Source organism: Sorex fumeus, unplaced genomic scaffold, assembly GCF_029834395.1.
Source record: "Sorex fumeus unplaced genomic scaffold, SorFum_2.1 ptg000030l, whole genome shotgun sequence".
In the NCBI taxonomy this organism is placed as follows: Eukaryota; Metazoa; Chordata; class Mammalia; order Eulipotyphla; family Soricidae; genus Sorex; species Sorex fumeus.
This window is the reverse complement of record NW_026606087.1, coordinates 27,469,205-27,484,265: the sequence shown is the minus strand read 5'-3', so window position 1 is coordinate 27,484,265 and position 15,061 is coordinate 27,469,205. Positions and strand designations below refer to the sequence as shown.

The following is a 15,061-nucleotide window of genomic DNA, read 5'->3' as shown; positions in this document are numbered from 1 at the left end:
GGGGCAGAGACTGCACTGTTCTCGTCCGGGATCTGTGCACATTCTTGTATGCTTGTAGGGCATTCGCCTTACAAGCGGGCAACATGGCCGACCCGAGTTCGATTCTTCCGCCCCTCTCGGAGAGCCCGGCAAGCTACCAAGAGTATTCGATATGCCAGACACAGTAACAACAAAAGTCTCCAATGGAGACGTTACTGGGCCCGCTCGAGCAAATAAAAATTAGAATTATAACAAATTAATCACAATCACAAATCATCCTGTTATTCGTCGATTGCCTCAAGCAGGCCCCAGTAACGTCTCCTTCATCCTAGCCCTGAGATTATATTCAAGGCTCTTTAGGAGAATGAGACCCATCATTGTTACTGGTATTTGGCATATTGGGTACGCCACGGGGAGTTTGCCAGACTCTGCCATGTGGGCAGGCTACATTTGGTAACCTGCCAGTTTGTCCAAAGTAGTAATGAGATAATAAGATGTCATAATAAGATGTTGTGCGTCCGCGAATGCGGCTGCGCGGTTCCGGGAGCTGGTTTTTATAGTCTCTGAGTCTTGGCCGTTGATGGGATTACACGGTGCCAGGGGGGAGCTGGTGGTGTGACCCCCACCTACTGGAATTTGGAGGATCTGGGTGAAGGATGCTCGGCCCAAATCCGAGTAGGCTTGGAGATCTCGGCCCCGGAACCCGCGTGACTTTGTCCCTCTGCCAGTACCTTCATGTGTGCAGAGAGTGGTCTCAGCATGGTGGTGGCTGGTCCTGGAGGTCTTTGGCTGCCGGAGCCCTGGTCGGGACGGGGAGGAAAGCTCAACCCGCTCCCCTCCAAGGGGTCCCGGCGAGCGAGGACAGTCAGGCACGGGGGCAGGAGACTGCACTTTTCTCTTCCGGGAGCTGATTTTTATAGTCTCTGAGTCTTGGCCGTTGATGGGATTATAACATCAAACTATTATTCTTGTTGATTTCCATCGTCTATGCATTAGGCATCATACTATAGTAGGTTTATACATGTCACCTCATTTATCCCAAATCTATATATTGGGCAGCGTCTCAGTCATTTCATTCAGGCACAAAAAGAACCGAGGCTCAGGGGACTCTATGCAGTTTAGGATTGGCAACGTGCAAGCAGCTCACCTGCTGTACTACCTCTCCTTACCAAAGCTTCAACTTTTTAAGTAGTGGAAAATGTTATTAACTAAAAACTTCCGTCAGCGTCATATACATTGTGGTAAACTGTGTCTGAGAAAAGAGAGGGTGTTCCCTGGCTCAGCTCATTTGTCTGTTTCTAAGGAGAGACAAGAAGTGGGGGTGGATAAATTCTCACCATGTGAGATTATGGGTTTTTCAGAGGAGGCATCCGTTAGGACTCTGTCTTAGACAAGCCTGTTTGATAAGGTAGTTAAGACAGGTTTTTGCCACTGCTCTGGTAGTAGAGCTGAGAGAATTCTTCATTCTGAGTCCCTGGGAAAGTGAGTTCTTGGGCTCTCAGAACACTCTGACCCAATTCCTGGGTCACATTCACCTTTAGCTATATTGTTGTTCAGCATTAAATACTCCTTCTTAAAATTTCCTGGATGCCTGCATGACTGACCCCCTCACTTCAGAAGTCTCCCGCTCAGTGAGTCCTCCCAATTTCGTTAGTTCCACAATGCTCCTCCATCCCAAAATTCTGACTCGTACTCTGCTCTGATTTTATTTTATTTTTTAGGAGAGTGAGCTACAACTACCAGTGCCCAGGGTTTTCTCCCAATTCTGCATCCAAGGATCATTCCAGGAGGGTTTGAAGGACCACATTGGGTTCCAGATAATTGAACTTAGGTCAGCTGCATACAAAGCAAGAGCTCTACCTGCTGTACTATCACTCCAGGCCCCTGTGATATAGTTTTTTTTTTGGCTTGTCTGTTTTTGTTCTGGTGCCACAACTGGCCATGCCCAAGGCTTTCTCCTGGTTCTGCACTCAGGGATCACTTCTGGTGGGTTCAAGGACCATATAGGCTTCTGGGAATCCAACCTAGATCAGTTGCATTTAAGGCAAACACCCTCCCTTCTAATTATTTTAATCAATATATCTTGATTGACTTATAAATAAGACCAGAATGAAAGAACTTTTGGAATGATCATAAAACCTGAGTATTCATCCTGACTATTTTTCTGTCCCATTATTTCACTATCTCAGTAGTCAGCTGATGACTTTGGAGACTACAATAATTTCAACTTGATTAATCTTTACAGCTTCACCCAACCCTGAAACTACAAATGCTGAGTCACAATTTGGGGCAAGTTCAGCTTGTCCTCCATGTATGTCAAATGGGACCTGTCATGGGCATTGCAGTGTAAGCCAACCTGACAGATGCTCAGACACTCTGTCTAGATGGGTCTTTCACGGAGAGTCTGATGATGAGTTGTCTGAAATGACCCATTCACAGGTCTCCAGAGAAGGGAACTCTGTTCACATCATACCTTTCAGGAAATTGGGGTCACTGGACACTCAGGATTAGGAAAAATTGAAGGAGAGTTGTTCTCTCTAGAAGTGATATTTCCTCCCCAATTACAATCAAAATGTCATCACTGTGGATGGCCCAGATCATTGTGGACCTCTAGTTGTGCCCAATTAATTTCATCTTCAGTCTTGACATTGATGGCCTGATTCCTTGGTTTTAACAGAAATTACCATTTCCCCAATGTCCTCCCCATATAGAAATAAACAATCTGGTGAGATGAGAATAGTATCATCACAGAGTGCAATACTTGTCTTACAAGTTATTAATAATTAAACACTGTAACCTATGTGTTGACACTATTTGCGTCACATAGTGCTTTTACCCTCCTATAAAATGGAATAGTGCCTGAATTTTGAATCACAGGTAATAAATATTCAGTAATAAATAAAACCACAGATAATAAGACAATCAGACAATAATTAAAAGAGGGCAGAAGGCAGTGTTGGGTGAAAGTAGATATTCCTGTGCTAGTGGGTTCTTGATAATTATATGAAAGATTTGCCTATAAAACTCAGAAGCTTAAGCAGTTTGAAATTTGTTAGACAGTAAAAGTCAAATGGGACTGGGTCCCTCCCTCACTGTCCAGGTCTCTCTTTTACCCATGTATGACATGTATCGTCATATCTCTTGATGCCCAGTCCAATGTACAACGTCCTAAGTCCTGTCACTTGCCTTCTTTTCACCCCCAGTGTTTAATGACCTGGCCTATGACCTTATGTTATACTTTTTCCTGTGTACACCTTTCTAGTGAAATATGCAGCTGAACCCTGTCATCTGTGTCCCCTTGGTGAGGTTGCTCTTCTAAACTGTTGCTGGGTCTCTCTAGGATGGCACTCCAGCACATCCCTGTCCCTTAACTTTCCTTAGACTCTAGCCATGGCCATGTAGTTGGTATCCCTGATGTTCTACTGAGTGTAAGACCCCTGCCTGGTCCTGCAGTCAGTCAGGCATAGGTGAAGAGAGAGAGACAGAGACAGAGGCAGAGAGAGTTTAGCTGTGAGCTTCGTTTATCAGCTGCTATCTTCCACTCCCAGCTAACCACCCCATTATTCATTTCCAGTAGATAGTGAGATTTAATTATACATGTATTTTTATTTCGTGCTTAAAAGTCACAGTTTTGTATTCTTCTTCCACTAACATTTCCTTATCTCGAGAATAAGAAGCAGTGAATTGACAAACTACCAATTGATGGTTATTGTGCTAAATTTTTTTCTGACATCTCATTAAGTCTTTGCCAGTAGTCTGAGATTTAGAGATGATTAAATCCATTTGTGGTAGACTAAGTCTCAGGTTAGCCCACTGATTTTCTCAGTTGCACTCTGCTGGAGACGTGAACTATCTAGAAATTACCTCTTCAGTCCAGTGTTCATGCCATCTTGCAAAATCACAATCTTTTTAACAATAGGCATGCCTGTCCAAATTAGACCCAGTGAGAGGGAGAAGAGATTTATATTTTGTGCCACTTTTATTCTTTCTCCTGCTGCATAGAAAAGTCAGAAATCGGGTCTCTAATCAAGCAGGAGCCTCAACTGCAAGACACTAAGGAAACTGAATCAAATAGAGCACTCTACTTATTGGATCTTGGAGTTGTCATGGAAACAAAGGTTTCTCTGGCCCAAACAAGGTAATACTAAAGGAATAGGTTACAGTTCATTCTTTTGTTTATTACTGCAAAGGCTGTGGAAACTCAATTCGAAAATTCAGACCTTTAGAAGTTTTTGGTCCAATACAGCAGGTGGTTTGACACTATACTTCCCAAGTACAGACTACTTTGTAACTTTAGTGACGGAAAAGACTGATGCTTCTGTGCCTTGGTTTCCTCACCTGAAGATATTTATGTCATAGGATATTTGTGAGAATATTATAAAGTATAAATGCAATGAATTAAAGCTCCTTTTAAATTTCAAAGCATAAATAACTATACATACTCTTATTTATGTGGATTCAATAACAAAAATTATGTAAAGCAAAGTTTTTTTACTATTTGGGCTGGTTAATAACAGACATTCAGTATATTGTTAATGTTGAGTAATTGTTTCTATTCTAGAGAATCTTTTTTTTAAATTTTTATTAGTGAAACACAATGAGGTACTGTTGTCTTGTCTTACGGTAGCCCCTTTAGCCCTTGTCTTAGGTTTGGTTTTGAGTCTATGAAGTTCCTGAGCTGCTGTATATCCACAAAATAGTGCACCATTCCTTGAGTTTGAGTGAGAGTTTAGCCAGCTAGAGTATTCTTGGTGAAGCATTCATTTCAGTGAGTTTTTTCATTATATCCTACCATTGCCTTCGGGCTTGTTGGGTTTCCTCTGATAGGTCTGCTGTGAATCTAAGGGGTGCTCCTTTGTATGTGATTTCCTTCTTTGACCTTGCTGCTTGCAGTATTGTGTCTCTATTGGCAGCATTGATCATTCTAACTATGTTATGTCTTGGAGTGTTTTTGTCAGGGTCTCTTTTAGCTGGCACCCTTTGGGCTCCTTGAATCTGAATGACTGCATTGTTGAGCTCTGGGAATTTTTCAGCAATGATTTGTTTAACCGTGGTTTTTTCACTGGGATTGTTGCCCTGAGCTTCTGGTAGTCCAATGATTCTAATGTTGTTCCTCTTGGAATCGTCTCCTATGACTCTGATTTGCTCTAGAGCTATTTTGAGGTCTCTTGCCATTGTTTGTTGTTGCCTGTTGGCTTGGTGCAGCTGGTCTTCTAGCTCACTGATTCTGTCTTCAGATGTGGTCATTCTACTATTGAGGGCACAGACTGAGTTTTTTTATTTCATCTACAGAATCTTTAATTCGTGACATTTCTGTGCATAGCTTTCCAATTTCTGCTCTCATTTCTTCCTGGATTTTCTTGATTGTCCGATCCATTGTATCTTTCATGTCCTCCTTGAATTTACTGGATATCTGTCTGACTGTTTCATTGAGTTCATTGAACATCTTCATGACTTCATATCTGAATTCTTTGTCAGAGAGGTCCCTTAGGTGAGTAGCACTACTGAGGCTTCTGGACTCTTTTCATCGTCCTCCCCACGTGGTGGTGATTTCTGTTGTTTCTTCATGTTGGTGTGTAGGCATGGGGACTGTGATGTTATACTAGCGTTCTTGGTATGACTAAATACCTGCTGCCACTATAGCGGCCAACTGCCTAAAATTAGGGCACGCCCACTTCTACCAAAGCTGCGCCCACTTCTGAAGAGATCACTCCCCGACAGGAACCTGGGTGGGGGGGTGGTAAAGGCTGGGTGGGGAAGAAGACGGGCACAGCAGATGGGCACAGCGTTGCGGACAAAGAAGACAAAGCAGAGGCTCAGGGCTGTTTTTGTCCCAGGGTCCTAGAGGACGCCTGGGGCGCTTGCACAGAGAAAGCCAGGTCCCAGGTTAGAATACTGGTGGATAAACTGACCTGGGTGGGGAAGAAGACCCGCACAGCACTGGGGACGAAGAGTCTAGAGAACCTTGAGAACATTATCAAACAGATTGGTCTTGCATCACCTGCCACATATTAACTTATATGGTGGTCAAGTCATGGATATCCTTATTATATATTATATACTGATTATTCTTTCTATAACATCCTTGTTAATCATAAGAAGCATAACATGAATTTTCTGATTCTTAGAGATCCTTTTCTCTCCACCTGGGAGTTCAGTACACACTTTTATTTCTCAACCACACAAGTTTTTAAAGTGATAGAATTAAAACCCTATCCTCTGACTAGTACAAAAAAAAAATCATGGGTTTATTACTACTGCTTTTTAAATCCAATAGAAAATGTGGGTGACTTTGTCATAGAGGGTTGCTTGCAGAGAATAATAAATGAGTTGATGTTGTAAGAAGTTCACAGGCCTGGGAGAAGACAGACTTGGTTGACTCTTACCATTTGGTAACAGATACTGATATTGGACTTTGCTTAAATTATCTCGGTCTGTATTTCCTAACTAAATACATGCTTTGCAGGATAGCTGAGAACTAAATGTTCCACATGAATGATGTGAACATAAAGTCATGCTTATTTCCTAAATATTTTTCCATGGTCTCATTGCAAATATCATCATCAAGTGAAATCAATGGAAATGACATTTAAGTAAAATACTACTTTGTCAAGATTACCAAACTGAGTTCTATGATCAGAAAATGGGCTTTTACTTCAGGCATAGTCATCTATATTTGACTTCTGCTTTATCGACTTGACCACTTTTTTCATTTCAATTTTTTAATTATTTTTTTCTTTATGACACAGTAAAAATGTTTACTGAAGTATTATTATGAGAATAATAGATAAGCTTTATACTGCCTTGATGTTGGGAATAGTTCCGGTGCTATATTTCCATGAAAATCTTTCAGATTTATTCTATGACTATCTGTGTTTTATAGATCAAGGAAGGGTCTTATATAACTCAGATGCTGTTAAGAATTTAAATAAAATGCCCAAAATTCATAACTTTGAATGGCTGAGTTAGTACTTAAACCCAACTCTCTCCAAAGTTTAGCATATAGCCATGTATCCTATTTTGTTTGTTCAGTGTATCTAGTGAGAGATAATGAATATAACATGTTTAATTCACTGAAGGCACTTGTTAAGCATAATTACAGTTGGGCATCCAGCAATTTCATGGATCTGTTACATAGCCATGAGATTGAAAACTGCTTTAAAGTTTTCTCTCTAGACTTTCCTAGCTGGCAGTGGACTCACACATATTGAAATATAAAAGGTAAAAAGGAATGGATAAATTGTTGTTCATTTGTGTCTCATTCCACTTGCTCAATGGACACATTAAAATCACCCTAGGTGGAAAATTGAGCCTTAATGGCATTTTATAAAACTTCTGATGAATTAGCACATAAAGTAAATTAAAATTAAAACTGGGATGCTACACCAGTTTTAATTTTAATTTTTATCACTCCCCAGCCCCGGCAGCCGACCTCCACTGCCCAACCACTGCCACGCTTCAGGCCACTATCCAGATCATGCAGTCAAGAAGCAGCCAAGACCCATTATAAGACACTTCTTACCCATCTATGCCTCTCAGAGAGTCCAGAAAGCTACCGAGAGTATCCCGCCCACTCAGGCAGAGCCTGGCAAGCTTGCCATGGCGTATTTGATATGCCAAATACAGTAACAACAATAGGTCTCGTTCCCCTGACCCTGAAAGAGCCTCCAATCGTTGGGAAAGATGAGTAAGGAGAGGCTGCTAAAATCTCAGGGCTGGGAGGAATAGAGACGTTACTGGCGCCCGCTTGAGTAATTCAACGATCAATGGGATGATAGTGATAATGAGAGTGAAAATCAAAACCAGCTTATTGCTTTTTCAATTAGGTGTTTGGTGACTGTAGTAGTTTTCCAAGATGGAAAAATCCACTAATATCCAAAGGAGCTGCTGAAATGAGTCAGCTCTATACTTGCTGAGATCTAAAAAGTCAGATTTAGTAAAATCCTGGAAGATAAGGAGGGATAGATTGTATAAGATGAAAAAATCATATAGAAAGAGCCTCTTATGCAAGACCTTAACTAAACGCAGACTTGGGAAGCTTGCTCCTCCCTCCTGCATCCTCCACTCAAGGACCTCTGGGAACAGAATGGATCACGGTAGAATGAATGTCTGACCCAATAAATACCTGCCTCCCTTACATACCTGTTCTCTGGAAAGAATGAGCAGTGGGGCATTTGAAACAGTTCCTCAGAGCTATAGTGAGGACCAGTTTGGTGCCCAACCATGTACTGAGGTGCCTAAGGAAAAGTCATTTTCAATTTCTTTATGCACAGCCCACAAGTCAGCTGCCACCATGTAGTACAGTTCGAACCCAAATCCCCTGATTCAAAGCCCAGTACATTATTCACGTTCTAATAGGTAACCTCTATTGAATGCTCCCTAATGCCAAGTTGGTGTTACAAAACTTGTCTCTATTATATGTTTTAACTCCTCAACTCTTCAGGGTAGTTTGTGCCAATTCTACACCAGATTTACATTTATGAAAATTTTCATAGCTATATGTTGTTACTTGCTTTAAATCACAGTTTTTAAGGCAAAAAATTACCACAAGTGTGTGGGGGCAGAGAGTAGTTATGATAGAGGAGTGCCCAGTATGGCAACAATATTGGAAATGATCATTCTGGACAAGAGCTGAGTATTGAAAGTTGGTAAAGGAATATATATGATAACCTTTCAGTATCTTAATTGCAAACCATAATGCCCAAAATGAGAGAGGGAGAGGAGAAAGAGAGTTGCCTGCCATAGAGTTGGGCTGGGATGGAGTGGGGGAATTTGAGGGGACCATGGGAGGGAAACTGGGACCATTGGTGCTGGAAAATTACTCCAGTGTAGGGATGGGTGTTGGAACATTGTATGACTAACCTCAATTATGAACAGCTTCAAAACTGTATATCTCATAGTGAAAAGTAAAAGTAAAGTAAAGGCCCCCCCGTTGATCATCGATTTGCTCGAGCGGGCCCAGTAACGTCTCCATTGGAGACTTTGTTGTTACTGTGTTTGGCATATCGAATACATCACAGGGAGCTTGCCAGGCTCTGCCGTGGTGCGGGCGAGATACTCTCGGTAGCTTGCCGGGCTCTCCGAGAGGGGCGGAGGAATCGAACTCGGGTCGGCCATGTTGGCTGCATGCAAGGCAAACGCCCTACCGCTGTGCTATCGCTCCATCTCATAGTGATTCAATTTTTTTAAAAAAAGACAAAATCATGCCCTCTGACTTCAGAGCCTGTCTTCCTGGCTACCACCTGTCATTTTCCTGATGCTTTTAAATCTTGATTCCCCACAGTTTATATCTAGAAAGAACTAGAGCAAAAGCAGAAGTTCAGAGTCTTTTAGAATAAGAACTGATAGGACAAAAACTGAGCACTAAGAGAACTTGAGGGTTGGATAATAGAATAGGTTATAAGCCCCAATTTCATTTCATTTCATTTCATTTCATCATCCTGTTATTCGTCGATTGCCTCGAGCAGGCCCCAGTAACGTCTCTTTCATCCTAGCCCTGAGATTATATTCAAGGCTCTTTAGGAGAATGAGACCCATCATTGTTACTGGTATTTGGCATATTTGGTACGCCACTGGGAGTTTGCCAGACTCTGCCCTGTGGGCAGGCTACATTCGATAGCCTGCAAGTTTGTCCAAAGTAGGAATGAGGTAATAAGATGTCATAAAAAGATGTCCTGATAAGATGTCTTATCATCCTCCAATCCGAGTAGGCTGGGAGATCTCGGCCCCGGAACCCGCGTGGCTCTGTCCCTCTGCCAGTACCTTCATGTGTGCAGAGAGTGGTCTCGGCATGATGGTGGCTGGTCCTAGAGGTCTTTGGCTGCCGGAGCCCTGGTCGGGGCGGGGAGGAAAGCTCAACCCTCTCCCCTCCAAGGGACCCTGGTGAGGAACAGCCAGGCGCAGGGGCAGGAGACTGCACTGGTCTCGTCCAGGAGCTGGATTTTATAGTCTCTGAGTCTTGGCCGCTGATGGGATTACACGGCGCCAGGGGGCCAGGTGGTGGGTGTGACCCAAAGAACTATAAAACCTTCCTGAAACTGCTCTGGTATGAGCATAATCCAAAGAGGACAAGCTGGGAAATTAGCTTGGAAATGAAGTGGCCAAGAATATAGATTTTTGAAGTCAGACCAATTTCATTTTAGGTTCAGTGTCACTCTCATGCATTCTTGTGATCTGGTCAGTGCCTTCCTTTCCTGAATTTCCTTTTCTCATATATAAAATGAGAAAACTAATTGACCTCTATCTTTAAGATTATGAGATCATCATATAAAACACCGAGTACAGAAGGTCTGTTAGTTAATCTGAGTATAAGCAGTGTTTGTTGTCCTGATTATCATCTTTGACACCATCTCCCAGATTTACAGAAGTGAGGTTGGAAAAAAACAAAGTGAAGAGTACTAAATTCAGGACCAAGAGACGAAACTTCAGCCGGACATTGCTGCCACTAATTTATATGTCCTGTAACTAGTAAATGAGTCTCCTCAACCATGCCCATAAACATTATATCAGTGTATATACTCTGTGACCATACACATTGAGTCAAAATGAGGTCGGATGGGGGAAACGCTTTGTAATGTGTAGAGTGCATTGGAGCCCCCAAGAAAATTCCTGGGTTCAATAACTCCATAGGACTCAAAGACTTAACATCATTATGATCGTAATTTATTACAGCAAAAGGACACAAAGCAAAAAATTATAAATGGAAAGGAACTTGAAAAAGTTCAATGGAAATAACGAGCAAAATTCCAGGACTCCTTTCTTAGTAGACTCAATTAGGGCATACCAAATTCCACATTGTCACCAAGTTTAAATATTGTCTACCAAGGAAGCTCATGAGGGACTCCATTTCCAGGGTTTTACTGGAGACCAGTCATGGAGGTTCATTCTTCCTAGCCACAATTATAGACTCCCAGAAGCAAAGCAGATATTCAACTTCAATTATATAGTTGGAGAACAATTTTGGCAGTGAACTGCTCTTATAAGAAACAGGGAGCACTGTTCCAAGAGCTAAATTTTAAGTCCCACATTTGCAAGCAACTCTTTTGAAGAACAGCAGTTTCATACATGCTGTTACTCTTTCATTGCCCTTAGAGTAGAAATTCTACTTTTCACAGTCACGGTCCTCCGGTTGTTCATTGATTTACTCGAGCAGGCCCAGTAACGTCTCCATTGTGACAGTTGTTACTGTGTCTGGCACATCGAATACATCACGGGGAGCTTGCCAGGCTCTGCTGTGCGGGCGAGATACTCTCGGCAGCTTGCCGGGCTCTCCAAGAGGGGCAGAGGAATCGAACTCGGGTCGGCCATGTTGGCTGCATGCAAGGCAAACGCCCTACCGCTGTGCTATTGCTCCAGCCCAGAAATTCTACTTTATGAGAATTAATTCAAAGGGGAAATAATAATGACAGCAAAGTTCACACTTACTGATTGTCTTTGTGGTATGTGCTTCACATGATTGCCTTATATATCATTTCATAATCCATGATGGTAGAACTGTAATCGTCACTATTATCTTTACTGTATATAAGAGAGAACTGAACTCATCAGGGTGATTTGCTATATAAAAAGTAAGAATCAGTAAGACTAAGACATGGCCTGAGCATTGGGTCTCTGATTCTATATCCTTAACCATTGCACCACACTCTGCTAGTCTGCACTTTCCATGAACTGGGTGCTTCATATGTGTCATTTCGTCAGTGCACCCTGAAACTCTAAGTAAAAGTAGTTAATGGAATCATCTTGCCATAAACTTGTGGCTCAGAAGTGTAAATTGATTTATGACACATCACCCTGCCAAAGAAATGACAGTGTCAGGAGGAGATTTTCTTTCTTCTCTCACCTATACCTTTCCTGGCTGGGGTTTTTATGAAATCACTGACAGGGGAGAAGGGGATCGTGAAGGTGGAAAGGAACCATTCTAGGAGCTATAACCAAGAAATTCTCTTCCTAGGGAAAGAGTTAGCAGAAAGAAAGAGTCCTGTTGCAAGTAATTCATGTTTTCCTGAAATATTGAAGCCCTAGTTGCTATCTTCAGCAATTTAGGGGTGCTATAACAGCAGATATAATATTTATTTCTTTAAAAAAGCAGATAAAGAACCATACTAGGTTTTTTGTGATTTTAGAAAAAATTGTTCTTCAAATCTAGCTAGTTTTGCATGTTTAATAGTTACAATCAGAGGAAAGTTTTAGAATGGAATAAAAAAGAACTAAAACAGGAAAGTGCATAATCTGTATCTCTGGAAAAATCATACACTGAATGTATGTGGTGGTTTTGAAAGGGAGGACATGGACAATTTAGGATGAGAGGAATTGTTGGTTCTTTAAGGCAACCGCTAACTACTAAGATTCTGTTTATCATTTTTAGTCATCTAGTTTCTTCATCCCAATTATCATGCATGCCACAATGTGTTACAATTAGTGAAGTTCAGCAAATGCTCTTTAATGGGGAAATATGATATAGAAAGCAAAAATTTTGAGTATGATAAATATACCAATATTTTACAGAATGCAAAAAGATGTACTTATTTTGATCTATCTATATATTGAAGTTTATGTATTTTTCATGAAGTTAATTCTAAGCATTTATTCATGACTTCATATTAAACACTGTAATGTTCAGTTTCAGTGATGGTATAACATTTTATTAAGCAGAAAGATTGTGAATATTTATCATTTTCCCAATCATATAGGAATATTTCACAAGCTAATAAGTCTGAGAGGATTTATTCATAACACAGAATGCTTCATTTTAAGAGGGGAAAAATCTCTATGAGCTTCTAAATTGTCTTTACCATTTTGCATTATTACTTTGTCACATCTGATGATCTGCAGGAAGAGAAGAAAAATTGCAATGTTAGATAATTGTAGGAACCCCTGAAATGTCCAAAGAGAAACAAGAGCTAATAGTAATCTGTGACTAACACAGAGCGAATATGACAAGTAACTTAGTTCTAGGAACTAGTATTAAATAGATGGTGAATTCTCAGAGTAAGAGGGATTAACCAAAATGGCGAATTGGAAATCAGTGCTGTCAAGCATTCTCATCAATGTGCTATCATTTTTTTTTTTACAGAGCCATGTTTGACTATGACAAGAGCAAGGACAGTGGGTTGCCCAGTCAAGGACTAAGCTTCAAATACGGGGATATTCTTCACGTTATCAACGCCTCTGATGATGAATGGTGGCAAGCCAGAAGAGTCATGCTGGATGGAGACAGTGAGGAGATGGGCGTCATTCCCAGCAAACGAAGGTAGGATGCACGTTCTTTGTCAGAGTGTGTTGTTTCACTCTACTGGGAACAGAGATAACTGAAGAGGATGATGCAGCAAACTCCTCACAAAACCGCTGAATGGGATAGTCTGTTTCCACAGAAATTGTCAATTTGATAGGTGATATCAATGAAAAATTATCACCCTCAGCTTATGTAGGTTTTACCAAAAGGAGTGAGTGAGATCAAGAAAGATAGGAGCTCTGACTGTGTTGCCTTTCTAAAGCTTTTACCCATACCCATATGCTCAAGTTTCTTTCATCTGTATGCTGATTTACAAATTCAGAGGCATTTAAATGTGGTGATTCAAAATTTGCCAGATTATGTATTGAAAGGCTAATGAATGTCAAATAAAGCAAACCATTTCTTAGCTAATATTTTATTTCTATTACCTCCAAATATTGATATAAATAACTGAAAATTTCATCTCAAACTCATATGCTTCCTCCAACAGGTGTCAAACATCTAGTGTGATCTAAAGACTGGGTTTCATTTTTTAAAACTATTTTAATTATTCCTGTTCTTCATCTCACACCACAATACCCCAAGTACTTTCAAATATTTAGTTTCATGCACTTGTTTTCTGTGGCAAGAGTACTAAGCTGTTTTTCTTCCAAGCATGCCATCACATCTGTTTTTGAAAGGCAGGAATACATTTCACATAAACCAACTTCCTTATTAGTTCCTGCAGCTTTTTAGATATTACCTCTAAGAGGAACTCTCCTTACTATGGATATATTTTTGCCTCCAAGAAATTGTCTAACAAACAAAAATTGCTTATCCCCTAGAATAGATATGATATGAAATCAAAATCAGCAACAATGTTTATTCAAAGCCATCACCAAATTTCTTGGGCTATAGTAATCTCAAAGGGCTGTATCATTCTCATTTCTAATAGTTTTGGGGGAAAAAATCCTCAGTAAGTCTCAAAGTTCAAGTGTGTGTTCACAAATAAGCATGGGTGCTCTTGCTCAGCAACTCAGTGTTTTTCAAAGTGTTTTTGATTCGAAGTTGCTCAGTGATCATGAGCCACTTCCCCACTCCAGCCTGCAGTCACCACCAGCAGAGTGAAGGAGGGAACAGGCCACCAAGCTGGTTGATGATCAATTGCCGTTTATTCTAATCTTCGTCCCACTGTTTATTCCATTCTCCTCACCCGCCTATTCCAATCTCATTGAGTGCCCCATTCCATCCCGTCTCACACCACCCCTCATTCTGGTCTCCCTCTTTCCCCATGATACTCTCCCCACACCCATTTGTTTATTTTTGCTTTTGCTTTCCTTGCCTCTAGGGTTGAAGACACCACTGATGCAGATGTCATGGAATGCTTTTCCTATTTCCTTTGATGCATTTTATTGATTCAATTCTACCATCTAAGTTTCTTATCAATTTTCAATTGAATTTTGTGCATGAAATAAGACAGAAACCCATTTTTCTGATTTGTCTGGTGATTAAGCAATTTTCCCTATACATTTTTTGGAAATTTTCCTTTGTTTTCCTTTCTCCATTTTATGGTCCATTGTCATAAGTTAGCTGCCCATATATATGAGTATTTACTTTTGTACTTTTAATTTTATTGCACTCTTCTGAGTGTCTATATTCCAGTAGCATGCTGTTTTGATTACTATAGTTTTCTAGTACGCTTTAAAGTTAGGGAACATAACACCTCCCAACTTCTTTCTCATGATTGATTCAATGAGAGTAGTAATATTATGATGTTCATTTTTCAAATCAGGATATTGAAGGAAAAAGAGTTTAGTTAACTTACCTGTCAAAAAAGTCAGATAAAAAAAATGAATTGAAGACTCAATATCA

The 15,061-nt window shown here is 40.6% G+C and overlaps 1 protein-coding gene across 25 annotated transcripts in view; it reads left to right on the top strand.

Moving 5' to 3' along the window:
- The window catches only part of DLG2 (discs large MAGUK scaffold protein 2), a 1,600,462-nt gene that overhangs the window by 1,504,548 nt on the left and 80,853 nt on the right, over positions 1-15,061 (top strand). For all 25 annotated transcript variants that reach the window (XM_056115953.1, XM_056115951.1, XM_056115947.1 and 22 more), the window contains one exon: positions 13,052-13,228. In XM_056115953.1, coding sequence (XP_055971928.1) covers positions 13,052-13,228 — 177 coding nt within the window. The remainder of the gene's footprint in view (positions 1-13,051; positions 13,229-15,061) is intronic.